General features: G+C 38.8%; 2 protein-coding genes across 2 annotated transcripts; both read right to left on the minus strand.

Annotated features, from left to right (window-relative positions):
• Nucleotides 1-1,738: 1,738 nt before the first annotated feature.
• On the minus strand, nucleotides 1,739-4,962 carry LOC141616952 (uncharacterized). The gene is made up of 3 exons (XM_074434124.1): nucleotides 4,582-4,962; nucleotides 4,440-4,482; nucleotides 1,739-2,124 (listed from the first exon to the last, which is right to left on the minus strand). Exons 1-3 carry the CDS (start codon nucleotides 4,873-4,875, stop codon nucleotides 1,967-1,969), a joined length of 495 nt encoding a protein of 164 aa, XP_074290225.1. The 5' UTR covers nucleotides 4,876-4,962; the 3' UTR covers nucleotides 1,739-1,966.
• Nucleotides 4,963-5,881: 919 nt separating this feature from the next.
• On the minus strand, nucleotides 5,882-12,637 carry LOC141616961 (uncharacterized). The gene is made up of 3 exons (XM_074434133.1): nucleotides 12,219-12,637; nucleotides 12,073-12,115; nucleotides 5,882-6,329 (listed from the first exon to the last, which is right to left on the minus strand). The coding sequence occupies exons 1-3, from the start codon at nucleotides 12,546-12,548 to the stop codon at nucleotides 6,124-6,126; spliced, it is 579 nt and encodes a 192-aa protein (XP_074290234.1). The 5' UTR covers nucleotides 12,549-12,637; the 3' UTR covers nucleotides 5,882-6,123.
• Between the last annotated feature and the right edge of the window lie 79 nt (nucleotides 12,638-12,716).

Raw genomic sequence — 12,716 nt, forward strand, 5'->3', positions numbered from 1 at the left:
TTAACAGGAACAACAAAACAAAACCACTCCACAAACACGACTTCAACATGAAAAAAGAAAACCGCCGCATCCGAACCGAACCAACAACACCGCCCCACAAACCATCAGCCCCACACCACCAAACCACACCCATCACAAACCAACCAACCCCACCCAAGACCACAGACTGAAGACAGAGACGAACCCCACTGACAAAACCGAACCCCAAGCCGACAAAGCCGATCAAACTGTCACCAAAAGACACCAAAAAAACAAGACCCGACACCCCACAAAACTCCACAGGACCATTGACCTACATGCAACTAGATCAACCATAAAGGACACAGCAACTGACACGAACACCACCCGGACAAGGGACCGACACCACACGGACATTGTTTTCATCAGAAAAACAAAACACATACTTCATAATTAAAACAGATTCCAACTTACAATGACAGCCGTCAATACCTAGCTAACGATGCAGGGCATCACGACCAACTCTGAAAACACAAATGTCGACCACTCGACAAAACACCAAACCAGAAGTTGATTTCTGCCAGGGACGGGGGGAAGGGGCGAGGGGAAGGGGAGCCGTCCCTGGGTTGCATGTGAGGCTTTCCATGACAGGACAGAGAATCGTAGGGGCGGAAAAGACAGGACAACAAACCAGGTAGACAGCCAGCCACCATCGGACGGCCCAAACAGAACGGAACGGCGTCAAGAGGACGAAAGTCGAGGTCCAAACAGAAGGGAAGAAAACGGCGACGAGATTGCTAACATGCATGAGTTCAGATCTTATTACATTTTCGTCACTCAAACACTTGAGGGTGAGATAAGATATCTCATAGTTAAGGAGAAAGATTTGTCAGTAATACGAACTGCATGCTCAACCCCTTGTTCTGACTTTGAATACGGTTTTCTTGACGGCTAAGCTTCTCAATGCTGCTCATAGAATACAATATTGGTTGTGTGTATCAACCCAAGACATTAAAGGAAGACAAAAATGCATGTCAAACTTCACTCTCTTAGGGTGTGTTTGAATTGAAAGATTTGTAGAGAAAAGAAAGGGAGGGAGAGTAGGGATTTAAAATTCTTTGTTTGGATAGCAAATAAGGGGGGAGGGAAATGAAGGGGAAAAGATTTGGAGGGATTCATTTTCCCTCCTTCAAGGCAAATTAAAATCTCTCCACAATAGGCAAGATTTGGAGGGAAATTGTATTCAAACACCCACACCCCATTTCCCCTCCCCTTCCCTTCTCTCCCTTTCCCTTCCCCCTCCCCTCCCTTTCCCACCACTTTTGCTATCCAAACACACCTTAGGGTGTGTTTGGATAGCAAAAGTGGTGGGAAAGGGAGGGGAGGGGGAACGGAAAGGGAGAGAAGGGAAGGGGAGGGGAAATGGGGTGTGGGTGTTTGGATACAATTTCCCTCCAAATCTTGCCTATTATGGAGAGATTTTGATTAGGCTTGGAGGAGGGAAATTGGATCCTTCCATTCTCTCCCCCTCCATTTCCCTCCACCTTCATTTTCTATCCAAACAAGAAATTTTAAATCCTCTAGTCTCCCTCCCTTTCTTTTCCCTCTAAATCCCTCAATCCAAACACACCCTTAAGGATGGCCGGCCGCATGGACAGAAAGCATGTCCAACACATGCAGATAACTTTTCAAATGACCCGAAATCAAATCTTTAGCAAGAATTCAATCAATTAGCGACATTTCACAATACAAGAAGCGCAAACCACGTACTAAACTCGTGTAAAAGGAAACAGATGGATGTTGAACTAATACCACCTCTCCATAAATATCTATGTCAAACCATTTGTGTGGTACACAAGCTCAGACTTTTATCCTACAAAGAAAGAATTATGCAGAAAAAAAAAAATTATAGTCAGAAACAAGAACCAACATTCATGGAATGCCGAAGTATAAAAGAGACGGAAAAATAAAAGGTGTCTATTCATGCGGCTAAACAAGCGGTCTACATTTAAGCTTCTTGAGGAGCAGCAGGTTGTGCCTCCAATTTGAGTGGGTCTGGGATTGACTCATCAGGTTTCGGTGCCTCCAATTTGAGGGGGTTTTTTATGTACTTCCAGCAACGTTTGTGAACGCCGCTAATCTTCTTTGGGGCAAGAGCAGGAAGACCTGCAAGGGTATTTTCGACGACTTAGCAGTTACCACATATTTAAAATCAAACCAAACTTGCCAAAAAAAAAAAAAAAAAAAAAAACAATCCTCCTATTTATACCGAACATTAGAGAAGTGTTTACATATATCAGCAAACATTACATACGCAAATGAAATCTTAGAGTCTGGAAACAAGTAAATAACAAGATTATTTTCCACTTTTGTGACCTAAGGGGTTACATTTATCCTAAGTCGGAAGAACCCTAAACCTCAGCTCACCAAAGTAGAATTAGTGAAACGTCGGACCAAAGTACAACTTAACTCCTAAGTTCAGTTCACTCATAATGATTGTGCTGAAAATTTGAGGGTGAAACAAGATATCTCATAATTAAGAAGAAAGATTTGTCGGTAATACAAACTGCACAGCCCATTATTCTGACTTTAAATACTGTTCTCTAGACAGCTAAGTTCGTATCAACCCAAGACAATAAGACATTAAAGCAGGACAGAGCATGTCAAACTTAACTCATAGAGTATATTAACAGCCACAACTAATGAATCATAAACAATAACAAGGAACCAACTATGCTTATACGACGATACACAAATACGAAAAGCTAAATATCACAACTTATAGTGTCGCCTAAAAGGTGTTATATTTGAAGGCCTAATCTTTGGCCAAGTCCAAATTCCTTTAAACATATACTTGTCCATGTGACAAATTAATACACATTCGAAAGGCTTAAGATAATGGGTCTGAAAAAGTGATACAGTTTGAAACAGTCATTGTATGATCTTATATGCCCCCGGCAAAACCCAGGAGAAGAAAACGTATGTGAACTTAAGCTAAGTGTACTTGTAACCACAATAAAAAAAATGACTTTGTCCTATCAGGGCATCTGTCAAGAGAGTTTATCTAATTAAAGAAAAGCCCGGCAATTTTCACACAACTAGCTCAAAGGCTCACATGGGGACGTAGAATGGCATTGGAAGTACGCAACTAAGTAACCTTACCCCTTGCTTAAACGCAGATAACTTTTCAAATGATCCAAAATAAAAAATTTAACGAGAAGTGCATCGGCTGCTTCACAACACAAGAAGCTGATACAGTATACTGAGCTCATCGAAAAAGATACAGTAAGAACCAGCACCTAAGGCACAAAAGTAGATGACAAAGATGGCGGGGCTAAGAAAAACATGTATGCTAGTACTAGGCAACATGTGCAACCCATGTCCGCCTGAATGACTGAACCTTGATCTTATGTATCGTAGATCCATATAATTCAACATAAGGCGGAAAGATAAAGTTTGTCTCCTCCCAAACAAAAATCTCAAGAGATAATCGTAGAGTTGCCACTATCGCATTCTAAAAGGCCCCTCTAAGATGGAATTAAATTACACCAAATTCAGCTACTAACCATCCTGAAACTGCATCACACATTCTAATGGCCTTCATCACTCTAACAAGAACATCAATTAACGCAGATAGCTTTTCAAATGATCCAAAATCAAAACTTCAGCAAGAACTCAATCAATCAGCGACGCTTCACAATACAAGAAACACGTACTTAACTCGTCGAAAAGAAAACAGTAAGGGCCAGCAGAAAGGCAGAGAAAAAGATGAAAAAGATGTTGGGGCTAAGAACGCATCTACTTGTGAGCTAGCACCAGACTACCAGGAAACATAAGGCGGGAAGAACAAAGTTATGACTGCTTCCAAAAAAAAATCTCAGGAGCTAAGCTTAGAGTTGTCATTGCTGCATCCTCAGTGGCCACTCTAAGATTGAATTAAATTGTACTCGTACCAAATTTAGCTAACAACCAACCTGGCGTAGCAACAAATTCTAATGGCACTCGTCACTCTACCGATTGATAGTGATTTTCAAATTCTAGAGTATGAGAAAGAATCCTGATTGCTAATACCGCACAAACAATAACAACCTCCTCCTTTGTACGTCCCACCAAATCACCAATAGTAAATGGGAGATCAAGCTATAAGCAATCATAATCAAAGTAACACCAAAGAGATTAATCGTGCCTTCAACATTTACCACAGTTTTTTTACTTCTGGCTATAGTCAACATCGACGAACAGACATAAAGAGACGCATTCGCAAAAACCCGGGCAAAACCTTTATCCTCAATCCACCAAAATAAGTACCCAAAACAACAATGCATCGCACAATCTCAAATCCAATCAAATCAAATTATAAACCCTAAACCCTCCTTCAACAAATCATGATCCCCAAATCCCCAAATCAAACATCCTTAAACTAAAATATAACAAACATTAACATCAATCAAGAGTAAAAAAAACCCAAATTAGAGACTAACCATTTACATAAGCAAGACCCCAAGCTTTGCCATGATTACCACTCTACAAAACCAACAAAAAAAGTCAGAAAACCCAACATTTTCAATTGCACACAAGGTGTTCGACGAAATGCAGCAATAAAAAAGGAATAAATTAACGCACTTTGTAAAGATTAATCTTTGTAATTTCATAAGAAACATTGGTCCAATGTTTTTTAGCCATATGATATCCAATTCCCCAATTGGGTAAAACCTTGGCAACTTCAAACAAGTTTTTCGACTTCTTCTTCTTCTTTCGCGTCGATTCCGTAGATGATTCGCTTGTTTCTGTTGTTGCTGTTGTGGAAGATGATTTAGGGTTTTGGGTTGTACTTAATTTGAATGTTTGAAGAAGATTAAATGGAAGTCTTTTGAATAAGAAGCTCGTTACTGATTTTTCCGCCATTGTTAAGGCCATTTTTGAGCTTTTTGTGTTTTGCTGCTTCTTTTACTTTGCTTTGCTCACTTTGTGTTCGTATTGTTGTTGTGATGGAAAACTAAAGTTTTTGTTTGGGCTAAAATTGTCCGATTAGAGCCCGACCGAGGCGCGGAGTAATTTGTCGACGATGTTTAATAGAGAGCCCAATTGGAATCATGAATAGTTTTTTTTTTTTTTTTTTTTTTTTTTTTTTTTTTTAGAGCAGAGAAATATAAATCGAACTAACTAGAAACTAAGCGAGAGAATGTAACCCCCTGAATATCTTTCGGGAGAATGGAACGAAGTCCGTCAGGAGGAGTGTCGAAATAAACAACTATGGTAGATGATTGTACTCCCTTGTTAGCAAGTCAATCCGCCGCACAATTCGTTTCCTTAAAACAGTTTCGATCTCAACAACCCAACCATTGATACCGATTAAGTCCTTGCATCTTTGAACGAGAGGACGAAGATTGTCGCCAAGCAACTAGTCCTCATGAATAAGATTAACGCATGATAAGTTGTCCTGTCCAAATACTCTAGTAAATTATTAAACCCGAATGATCTTGCTCGCTCCAATATTTTCGTGTGTTTAGATTGTAATCCTTGTATTTCTCGACATTGTAGTGTTTGATTATTATTTTTAAATCGTTCCATTTTTTTCGTGTTTTTTAAAATTTCTTGCGCTATTTTAAGCATAGTTCTAAGAAAAATATTGATATCCGCATCCGATCCGATCCGATTATTTTTGGATATCCGAAAAGTGGATATCAGAAACATTTAATTCGGATATTGACTTAAGGAATTTCTAATATGATATCCGATCCGTGCTCTACCCTACTTTGTACTCGTATTATTTAGTTAGCCACTTTCACGAGCGGACTTCAGGAGTCTACTTTCCTGTACATTCATCATTACGTATAGAGTGCATCAATTGATTTCAGACATAAAACTTATACATAACTTTCTGAATAGAAGATTCGATGTCAAGAGAACGAAGACGAGAACACAGATGGATGTCGAACTAATACCACCTCTCCATAAATATCTACTCCTATTTCAATGGTGCACAAGCTCAGTGCCTCAGACTCTAATCCTACAAAGAAAGGATTATTATGCAGAAAAAAAAAAAAAAAAAAAAAAAAAAAACTATTGTCAGAAACAAGAACCAACATTCATGGAATGCCAAAGCATAAAAGAGACAGAAAAATAAAAGGTCTCCATTCATGCGGCTAAACAAGCGGTCTGAATTTAAGCTTCTTGAACAGCATCAGGTTTCGGTACCTCCAATTTGAGTGGGTCTGGGATTGACTCATCAGGTTTCGGTGCCTCCAATTTGGGTGGGTCTTCGATTGACTCATCAGGTTTTGGTGCCGCCAATTTGAGTGGGTCTTTGATTAACTTCCAGCAACGACTCCTAGGTTTGCCAATCCTATTTGGGAAACGAGCAGGAAAACCTGCAAGGGTATTTTCGACGACTTCACACATATTTTAAACCAAACCAAACTTGCCAAAAAAAAAAAAAAACAAAACAATCCTCCTATTCTTTATACCGAACATTAGATAAGTGGTTACATATATCTGCAAGAGAGTAACATCAGCCAACATTACATACACAAATGAAATCTCGAGTCTGGAAACAAGCAAATAATACGATTATTTTCCGCTTATGTGACCTAAAGTTTTACATTATCCTAAGTTGGAAGAACCCTAAACCTCGGCTCACCGAAGTAGAATTAGTGAAACGTCGGAACAAAGTACAACTTCTCAACTCTTAAGTTCAGTTCACTCATAATGATAGTGCTGGAAAGTCGAAGCTTGAGGGTGAGACAAGATATCTCATAATTACGGAGAAAGATTTGTCGGTAATACAAGCTGCACAACCCATTATTCGGACTCATAGGGTACCATTAGTTGTGTCGTATCAACCCAAGACAATAAGACATTAAAGCAGGACAGAGCATGTCAAACTTCACTCTTAGGTCTCAACTCTCAAGGACGGCCTCAGAGAGTATATTAACAGCCACAAGTAATGAAAATCATAAACAATAACAAGGAACCAACTATGCGTATAGAATGAAGAACAAATACGAAAATTTAAATATCACAAGTTGTAGTTTGTTTCATTTTAAGGCCAAAAGAAACAGTCCAAGGAATGGTTAACAATTGAAAGTGTTTCATCGCTTTTTGAAGTATTATTCCAGCAGGCCTGACTTCCAATCTCTATATCTCAAGTTCTAACGGTTCAAGTCATATGATTCCTATGCCATTGGAAAGCTTAAGGTCTTATCTAAATCAGGGATTTGGAATTACCATCATAGCTATTTTTTACAATGAGTTAACTTGGCTTATATAGGCCAAGCCAAAGCATCCTAGCCATCCATCTAACCTAGGATCTAAGGGCTTACATTAGTCTTCTAACAAGACAATACATAACAGCTACAAAGCCTTACAATTCTGAAAATAAAAGGCTAAAAACAAAGACATAGAAAAGGAGTGGTCACAAAGGGTCAAGCTTCCTTGTTTGCTAGCTTTATTTATGGATCTTGTGGACATCTTTTGTGGCTGCCAAGAGGTTCGTCCAAGAGTAGGAAGAGACCCAAATAACAGGCAAAAGGTGTCATGAAGCTTGCTTGATCAAAAGGGGAAGGTTGAAAGCGACATTCAACACAATACTCAAAGCTACTCCAAACCGGGGACCCTCTTGTGCTCAGTTTTGATTCTTCAATTTATGCTTGGTAGGTACCTTATTGAGATTAAGGTCCTTACTCAAAAATGTCTTAAACTCATCATAGAAGGGTTTAGAGTCATAAAATAGCACATCTTGTTAGACGTATTTGGAGTTGGACCTTGAATTGTGATGATGTCCAAAACCGGGCTTGACAGCAGTCTCAGGAAACCAGGTGCATCTTGTAGAGGGCATATCTCATAGCTCACAATGAATTTAAGGGCTCATGATAGCTAACTGGAAAGCTAAATGAGTTAGTTTTCATCTCCAAAAGGAATCAACCTTAATCATTGAGTAAATCTTGATATATTGAACCTTTAGTGCACATAGGTCATGGGCTGTTCCGAAATGCGTAGTCTGTTTGCATCGACCATAACTCAAGATATAAAATAGCTATGATGGTAATTCCAAATCCCTGATTTAGATAAGACCTTAAACTTTCCAATGGCATAGGAATCATATGACTTGAACCGTTAGAACTTGAGATATAGAGATTGGAAGTCGAACTCTTTGGAATAATACTTCAAAAAGCGATGAAACACTTTCAATTGTTAACCATTCCTTGGACTGTTTCTTTTGGCCTTAAAATGAATCAAAATGAAACAATTTTGTTTCAAACTCCCTTTCTTGAAAAGAATTTGTCCTCAAATTCTGTTGGTTCAAATTAAAGAGACTTGTTGCCAAGACTTTTGCCTTACCACTTATCAAAGCACCTAGCACACTTCAAGAGATGGCTCTCATGACTTCCTCCCGGATCATAGACTAGAATGGTGAATGGAAAGAGATGTGTTGCACCATTCCCAAACGAATTAGTTAAAATCGGGACAGAAATTGTAGGAGAACCAAAGAGCAAACCTCCAAATGACGACTTGGCTTGATCATTCAATTTGTGCGATCCTTGGTCACCTTTGGACAGTGGCACAACTTGATTCTTGGCCTCATTACCTTTCCTTTCAAGACCACAGTTTGGCTTGAACACTTGTGGGAGGGCAGCCCTCCTTTCAAAGCTATTTCCATTGACATTTCCTTGAGCAAGAATAGGAGCCTCACATCGTTTTTCCTTGCTCTTGAACTCCCTTGCTTGTTGTGATTGTACTTGAATGGAGTCATGAGGACCTCCATGGACTGATTCCTTTCCCCAAATAGTTCTTGGCTTGAGCTTAACTCGTGGTCCAATTCTCTTAGGAGTGGACTCTTCACTAGGAGGCTCATTTAGGAGTTTGCCTCCATAGGACTTGCTTGGCTCTTGGACATCTCTTGGCCACGACTTTTCTGGTTCCTTAGCCCTATCCTTGGCAAGGAGAGCATAGGAATTCTCCATATCATTTAGTCCTTGACACATTTTGGCCTCATTGATAAGAAAAGTCTCCATGAATGGTTCACTTATGGAGGATGGTGGAAGGGGTGGTAGGATAACCTTTCTTTTGCCCAGACTACGCATTTCGGAACAGCCCATGACCTATGTGCACTAAAGGTTCAATATATCAAGATTTACTCAATGATTAAGGTTGATTCCTTTTAGAGATGAAAGCTAACTCATTTAGCTTTCCAGTTAGCTATCATGAGCCCTTAAATTCATTGAGAGCTATGAGATATGCCCTCTACAAGATGCACCTGGTTTTGGTTTCCTGAGACTGCTGTCAAGCCCGGTTTTGGACATCATCACAATTCAAGGTCCAACTCCAAATACGTCTAACAAGATATGCTATTTTATGACTCTAGACCCTTCTATGATGAGTTTAAGACATTTTTGAGTAAGGACCTTAATCTCAATAAGGTACCTACCAAGCATAAATTGAAGAATCAAAACTGAGCATAAGAGGGTCCCCGGTTTGGAGTAGCTTTGAGTATTGTGTTGAATGTCGCTTTCAACCTTCCCCTTTTGATCAAGCAAGCTTCATGACACCTTTTGCCTGTTATTTGGGTCTCTTCCTACTCTTGGACGAACCTCTTGGCAGCCACAAAAGATGTCCACAAAATCCATAAATAAAGCTAGCAAACAAGGAAGCTTGACCCTTTGTGACCACTCCTTTTCTATGTCTTTGTTTTTAGCCTTTTATTTTCAGAATTGTAAGGCTTTGTAGCTGTTATGTATTGTCTTGTTAGAAGACTAATGTAAGCCCTTAGATCCTAGGTTAGATGGATGGCTAGGATGCTTTTGCTTGGCCTATATAAGCCAAGTTAACTCATTGTAAAAAACCAGATTGGAGTTAATGAAAATTAGGAGTTTTATGAGGTTTCTCAAAACCCTTGATTAGTTCTTTGCTTAGTGCTAGAACAACTCCATTACTTAGTGTTTGGGGTCGTGTATCTTGGCTTGCTCTGTGATCTGGCCAAGTGCATAAGGGGATTAGTTCTTGCTTTGTGATCTTGAACAACATCCCGAGTCTTGAGATTGCTTTGTGATCTTCTCAAGTCATATCCTTGTTCTCTTCTTGTGTCCAAGTAACGGTTTTACCTGTCCTTTGTGTGCCAATTATTGAGTCATTTGTGCTTGTTCTAAACAAGGTCGATTTCTGCAAGTTTTAATTGAATTCAACAGTCCAATTAAGTGTCCATTTTGAGTCTTAGTTCAATAGATTTCAAGCCAAAAACCATTCAAGTTGAGAGTTGTGTTTGTTTTACTTCAAGTGTCGCCAAAAAAGGGGTTATATTTGAAGGCTTAATCTTTGGCCAAGCCCAAATTCCTTTACAAATATACTTATAATGTGACAAATTTTAACACACATTCGAAAGGTTTAAGATAATGCGTCTGAAAAAGTGATACAGTTTGAAACAGTCATTGTTTTTTTTTTTTTTTTGGTAAAAGAGAAGCGGGATTAACCCTTAACAAAAAAGAGAAAAACAGAAAACGGGGCATCTGTCAAAAGAGTTTATCTAATTAAAGAAAAGGCCAGCAATTTTCATCCCACTAGCTCAAAGGCTATCATGGCAACGTAGGATCTCATTGGAAGTACGCAACTAAGTAACCTTACTCCTTGCTTAAATGTAGATAACTTTTCAAATGATTCAAAATCAAAATTTCAGCGATAAAAGTGCATCAATCGGCAGCTTCACAACACAAGAAGCTAATACAGTATATTGAGCTCATCGAAAAAGATACAGTAAGAACCAGCACTAAGGCACAAAAGTAGATGACAAAGATTTGCAACCCGTGTCAGCCTGAATGACCGAACCTTGATCTTATGTATTGTAGATCCATATAATTCAACATAAGGCGGAAAGAACAAAGTTACGTCTGCTCCCAAACAAAAATCTCAAGAGCTAATCGTAGAGTTGCCACTAGCGCATTCTAAAAGGCCCTTCTAAGATGGAATTAAATTACACCAAATTCAGCTACTAACCATCCTGAAACTGCATCACACATTCTAATGGCCTTTGTCACTCTAACAAGAACATCAATTCACGCAGATAACTTTTCAAATTATCCAAAATCAAAACTTCAGCAAGAACTCAATCAATCAGCGACGCTTCACAATACAAGATGCGCATACCACGTACTAAACTCGTCGAAAAGAAAACAGTAAGGGCCAGCAGAAAGGCACAGAAAAAGATGAAAAATATGTCGGGGCTATCTACTTGTGAGTTAGTACCAGACTACCAGGAAACATAAGGCGGAAAGAACAAAGTTATGTCTGCTCCCAAAGAATCATCTCAGGAGCTAAGCTTAGAGTTGTCACTGCTGCATCCTAAGTGGCCACTCTAAGATGGAATTTAAATTGTACTCATACCAAATTCAGCTAATAACCAACCTGACTTGTAACAAATTCTAATGGCATGAGAAAGAACCCTGATTGCTAATACCGCACAAACAATAACAACCTCCTCCTTGGTACGTCCCACCAAATCACCAATAGTAAATGGGGGATCAAACTATAAGCAATCATAATTAAAGTAACACCATCGAGAGTAATCGTCCCTTTTAACATTTACCAGAATTTTTTTAGCTCTGATTACACAAAAACAATTGAAAAACAAAGATACGAAAATAATGCACAAGCAAAAACCCCAATAAAACCTTAAACCCTAAGTCATAACCAAATGAATAGTCGACATTAATCGTCCCTTCAACATTTACCACAGGTTTTTTTACTTCTGGCTATAGTCAACAACAGACGAACAGACATAAAGAGACGCATTCGCAAAAAAACCTGGGTAAAACCTCAAACTCCAAATTAACAGTCGAAAATAATCGTCCCTTTGACAAATACCGGAGTTTTTTAATTCCAACTATAGTCAACAACTGAAGTCCAGACATAATAACTAATAAGACCTATTCGCAAAAACCCCGATAAAACCTTAAACCCTCAATCCACCAAAATCAGCACCCAGAACAATAGTAGTAATGTACTGCACAATCTCAAATCCAATCAAACAAATCATGATCCGCAAATCAAACGTCCATTAAAAAAACAAATTTAACAAACATTAACATCAATGAAGGGTAAAAACAACACAAATTAGAGACTAACCATCTGTAAAAGCAAGACCCCAAACTTGCCCACGCGTACGACACTACAAAACAAAACAAAACAAAAAGTCAGAAAACCCAACAGTTTCAATTGCACACAAGATGTTCGACGAAATGCCGCAATGAAAAAGGAATAAATTAACGAACTTTGGCAACATTAATCTTTGTAATTTCATAAGTAACATTGGGCGTATGTGATCTAGCTATATGACATCCCTTTCCACATTTGGGTAAATAGTTGACAATTTCAAACAAGGTTTTCTCCTCCTCCTCCTTATTCTTCTTCTTCTCCTTCTTCTTTCGCTTCAATTTCGTAGATGATTCACTTGTTTTTGTTGTTGTTATTGCTGTTGTTGATGATGGTGGAGATGAATTAGGGTTTAAGGTTGCGCTTAATTTGAAGGTTTGAAGAAGATTAAATGGAAGTCTTTTGAATAAGAAGTTTGTTACTGATTTTTCCGCCATTGTTAAGGCCATTTTTTAGCTTTTTGTGTTTTGCTGCTTCTCTTCTTGCTTTGCTCACTTGTGTTTGTGTATTGTTGTTGGGATGGGGTGTAACCGAGCTGAGCTCGAGCTTACCTATGATCGAGTTCGGCTCATATTGTAAAAATCGAGTTCGAGCTCGAACACGATCTCTTGAAATTA

The sequence above is a fragment of the Silene latifolia genome, chromosome 1 (genome assembly GCF_048544455.1).
Source record: "Silene latifolia isolate original U9 population chromosome 1, ASM4854445v1, whole genome shotgun sequence".
Lineage (NCBI taxonomy): Eukaryota > Viridiplantae > Streptophyta > Magnoliopsida > Caryophyllales > Caryophyllaceae > Silene > Silene latifolia.

Coding starts and splice junctions, on each gene's coding strand:
- LOC141616961 (XM_074434133.1), bottom strand. CDS start 12,548: ATGGCCTTAACAATGGCGGAAAAATCAGTAACAAACTTCTTATTCAAA. Junction 12,116..12,218: donor CAAAGATTAATGTTGCCAAA/GTTCGTTAATTT, acceptor TTTGTTTTGTAG/TGTCGTACGCGTGGGCAAGT. Junction 6,330..12,072: donor GGGTCTTGCTTTTACAGATG/GTTAGTCTCTAA, acceptor ATACCCTTGCAG/GTTTTCCTGCTCGTTTCCCA.
- LOC141616952 (XM_074434124.1), bottom strand. CDS start 4,875: ATGGCCTTAACAATGGCGGAAAAATCAGTAACGAGCTTCTTATTCAAA. Junction 4,483..4,581: donor CAAAGATTAATCTTTACAAA/GTGCGTTAATTT, acceptor TTGGTTTTGTAG/AGTGGTAATCATGGCAAAGC. Junction 2,125..4,439: donor GGGTCTTGCTTATGTAAATG/GTTAGTCTCTAA, acceptor ATACCCTTGCAG/GTCTTCCTGCTCTTGCCCCA.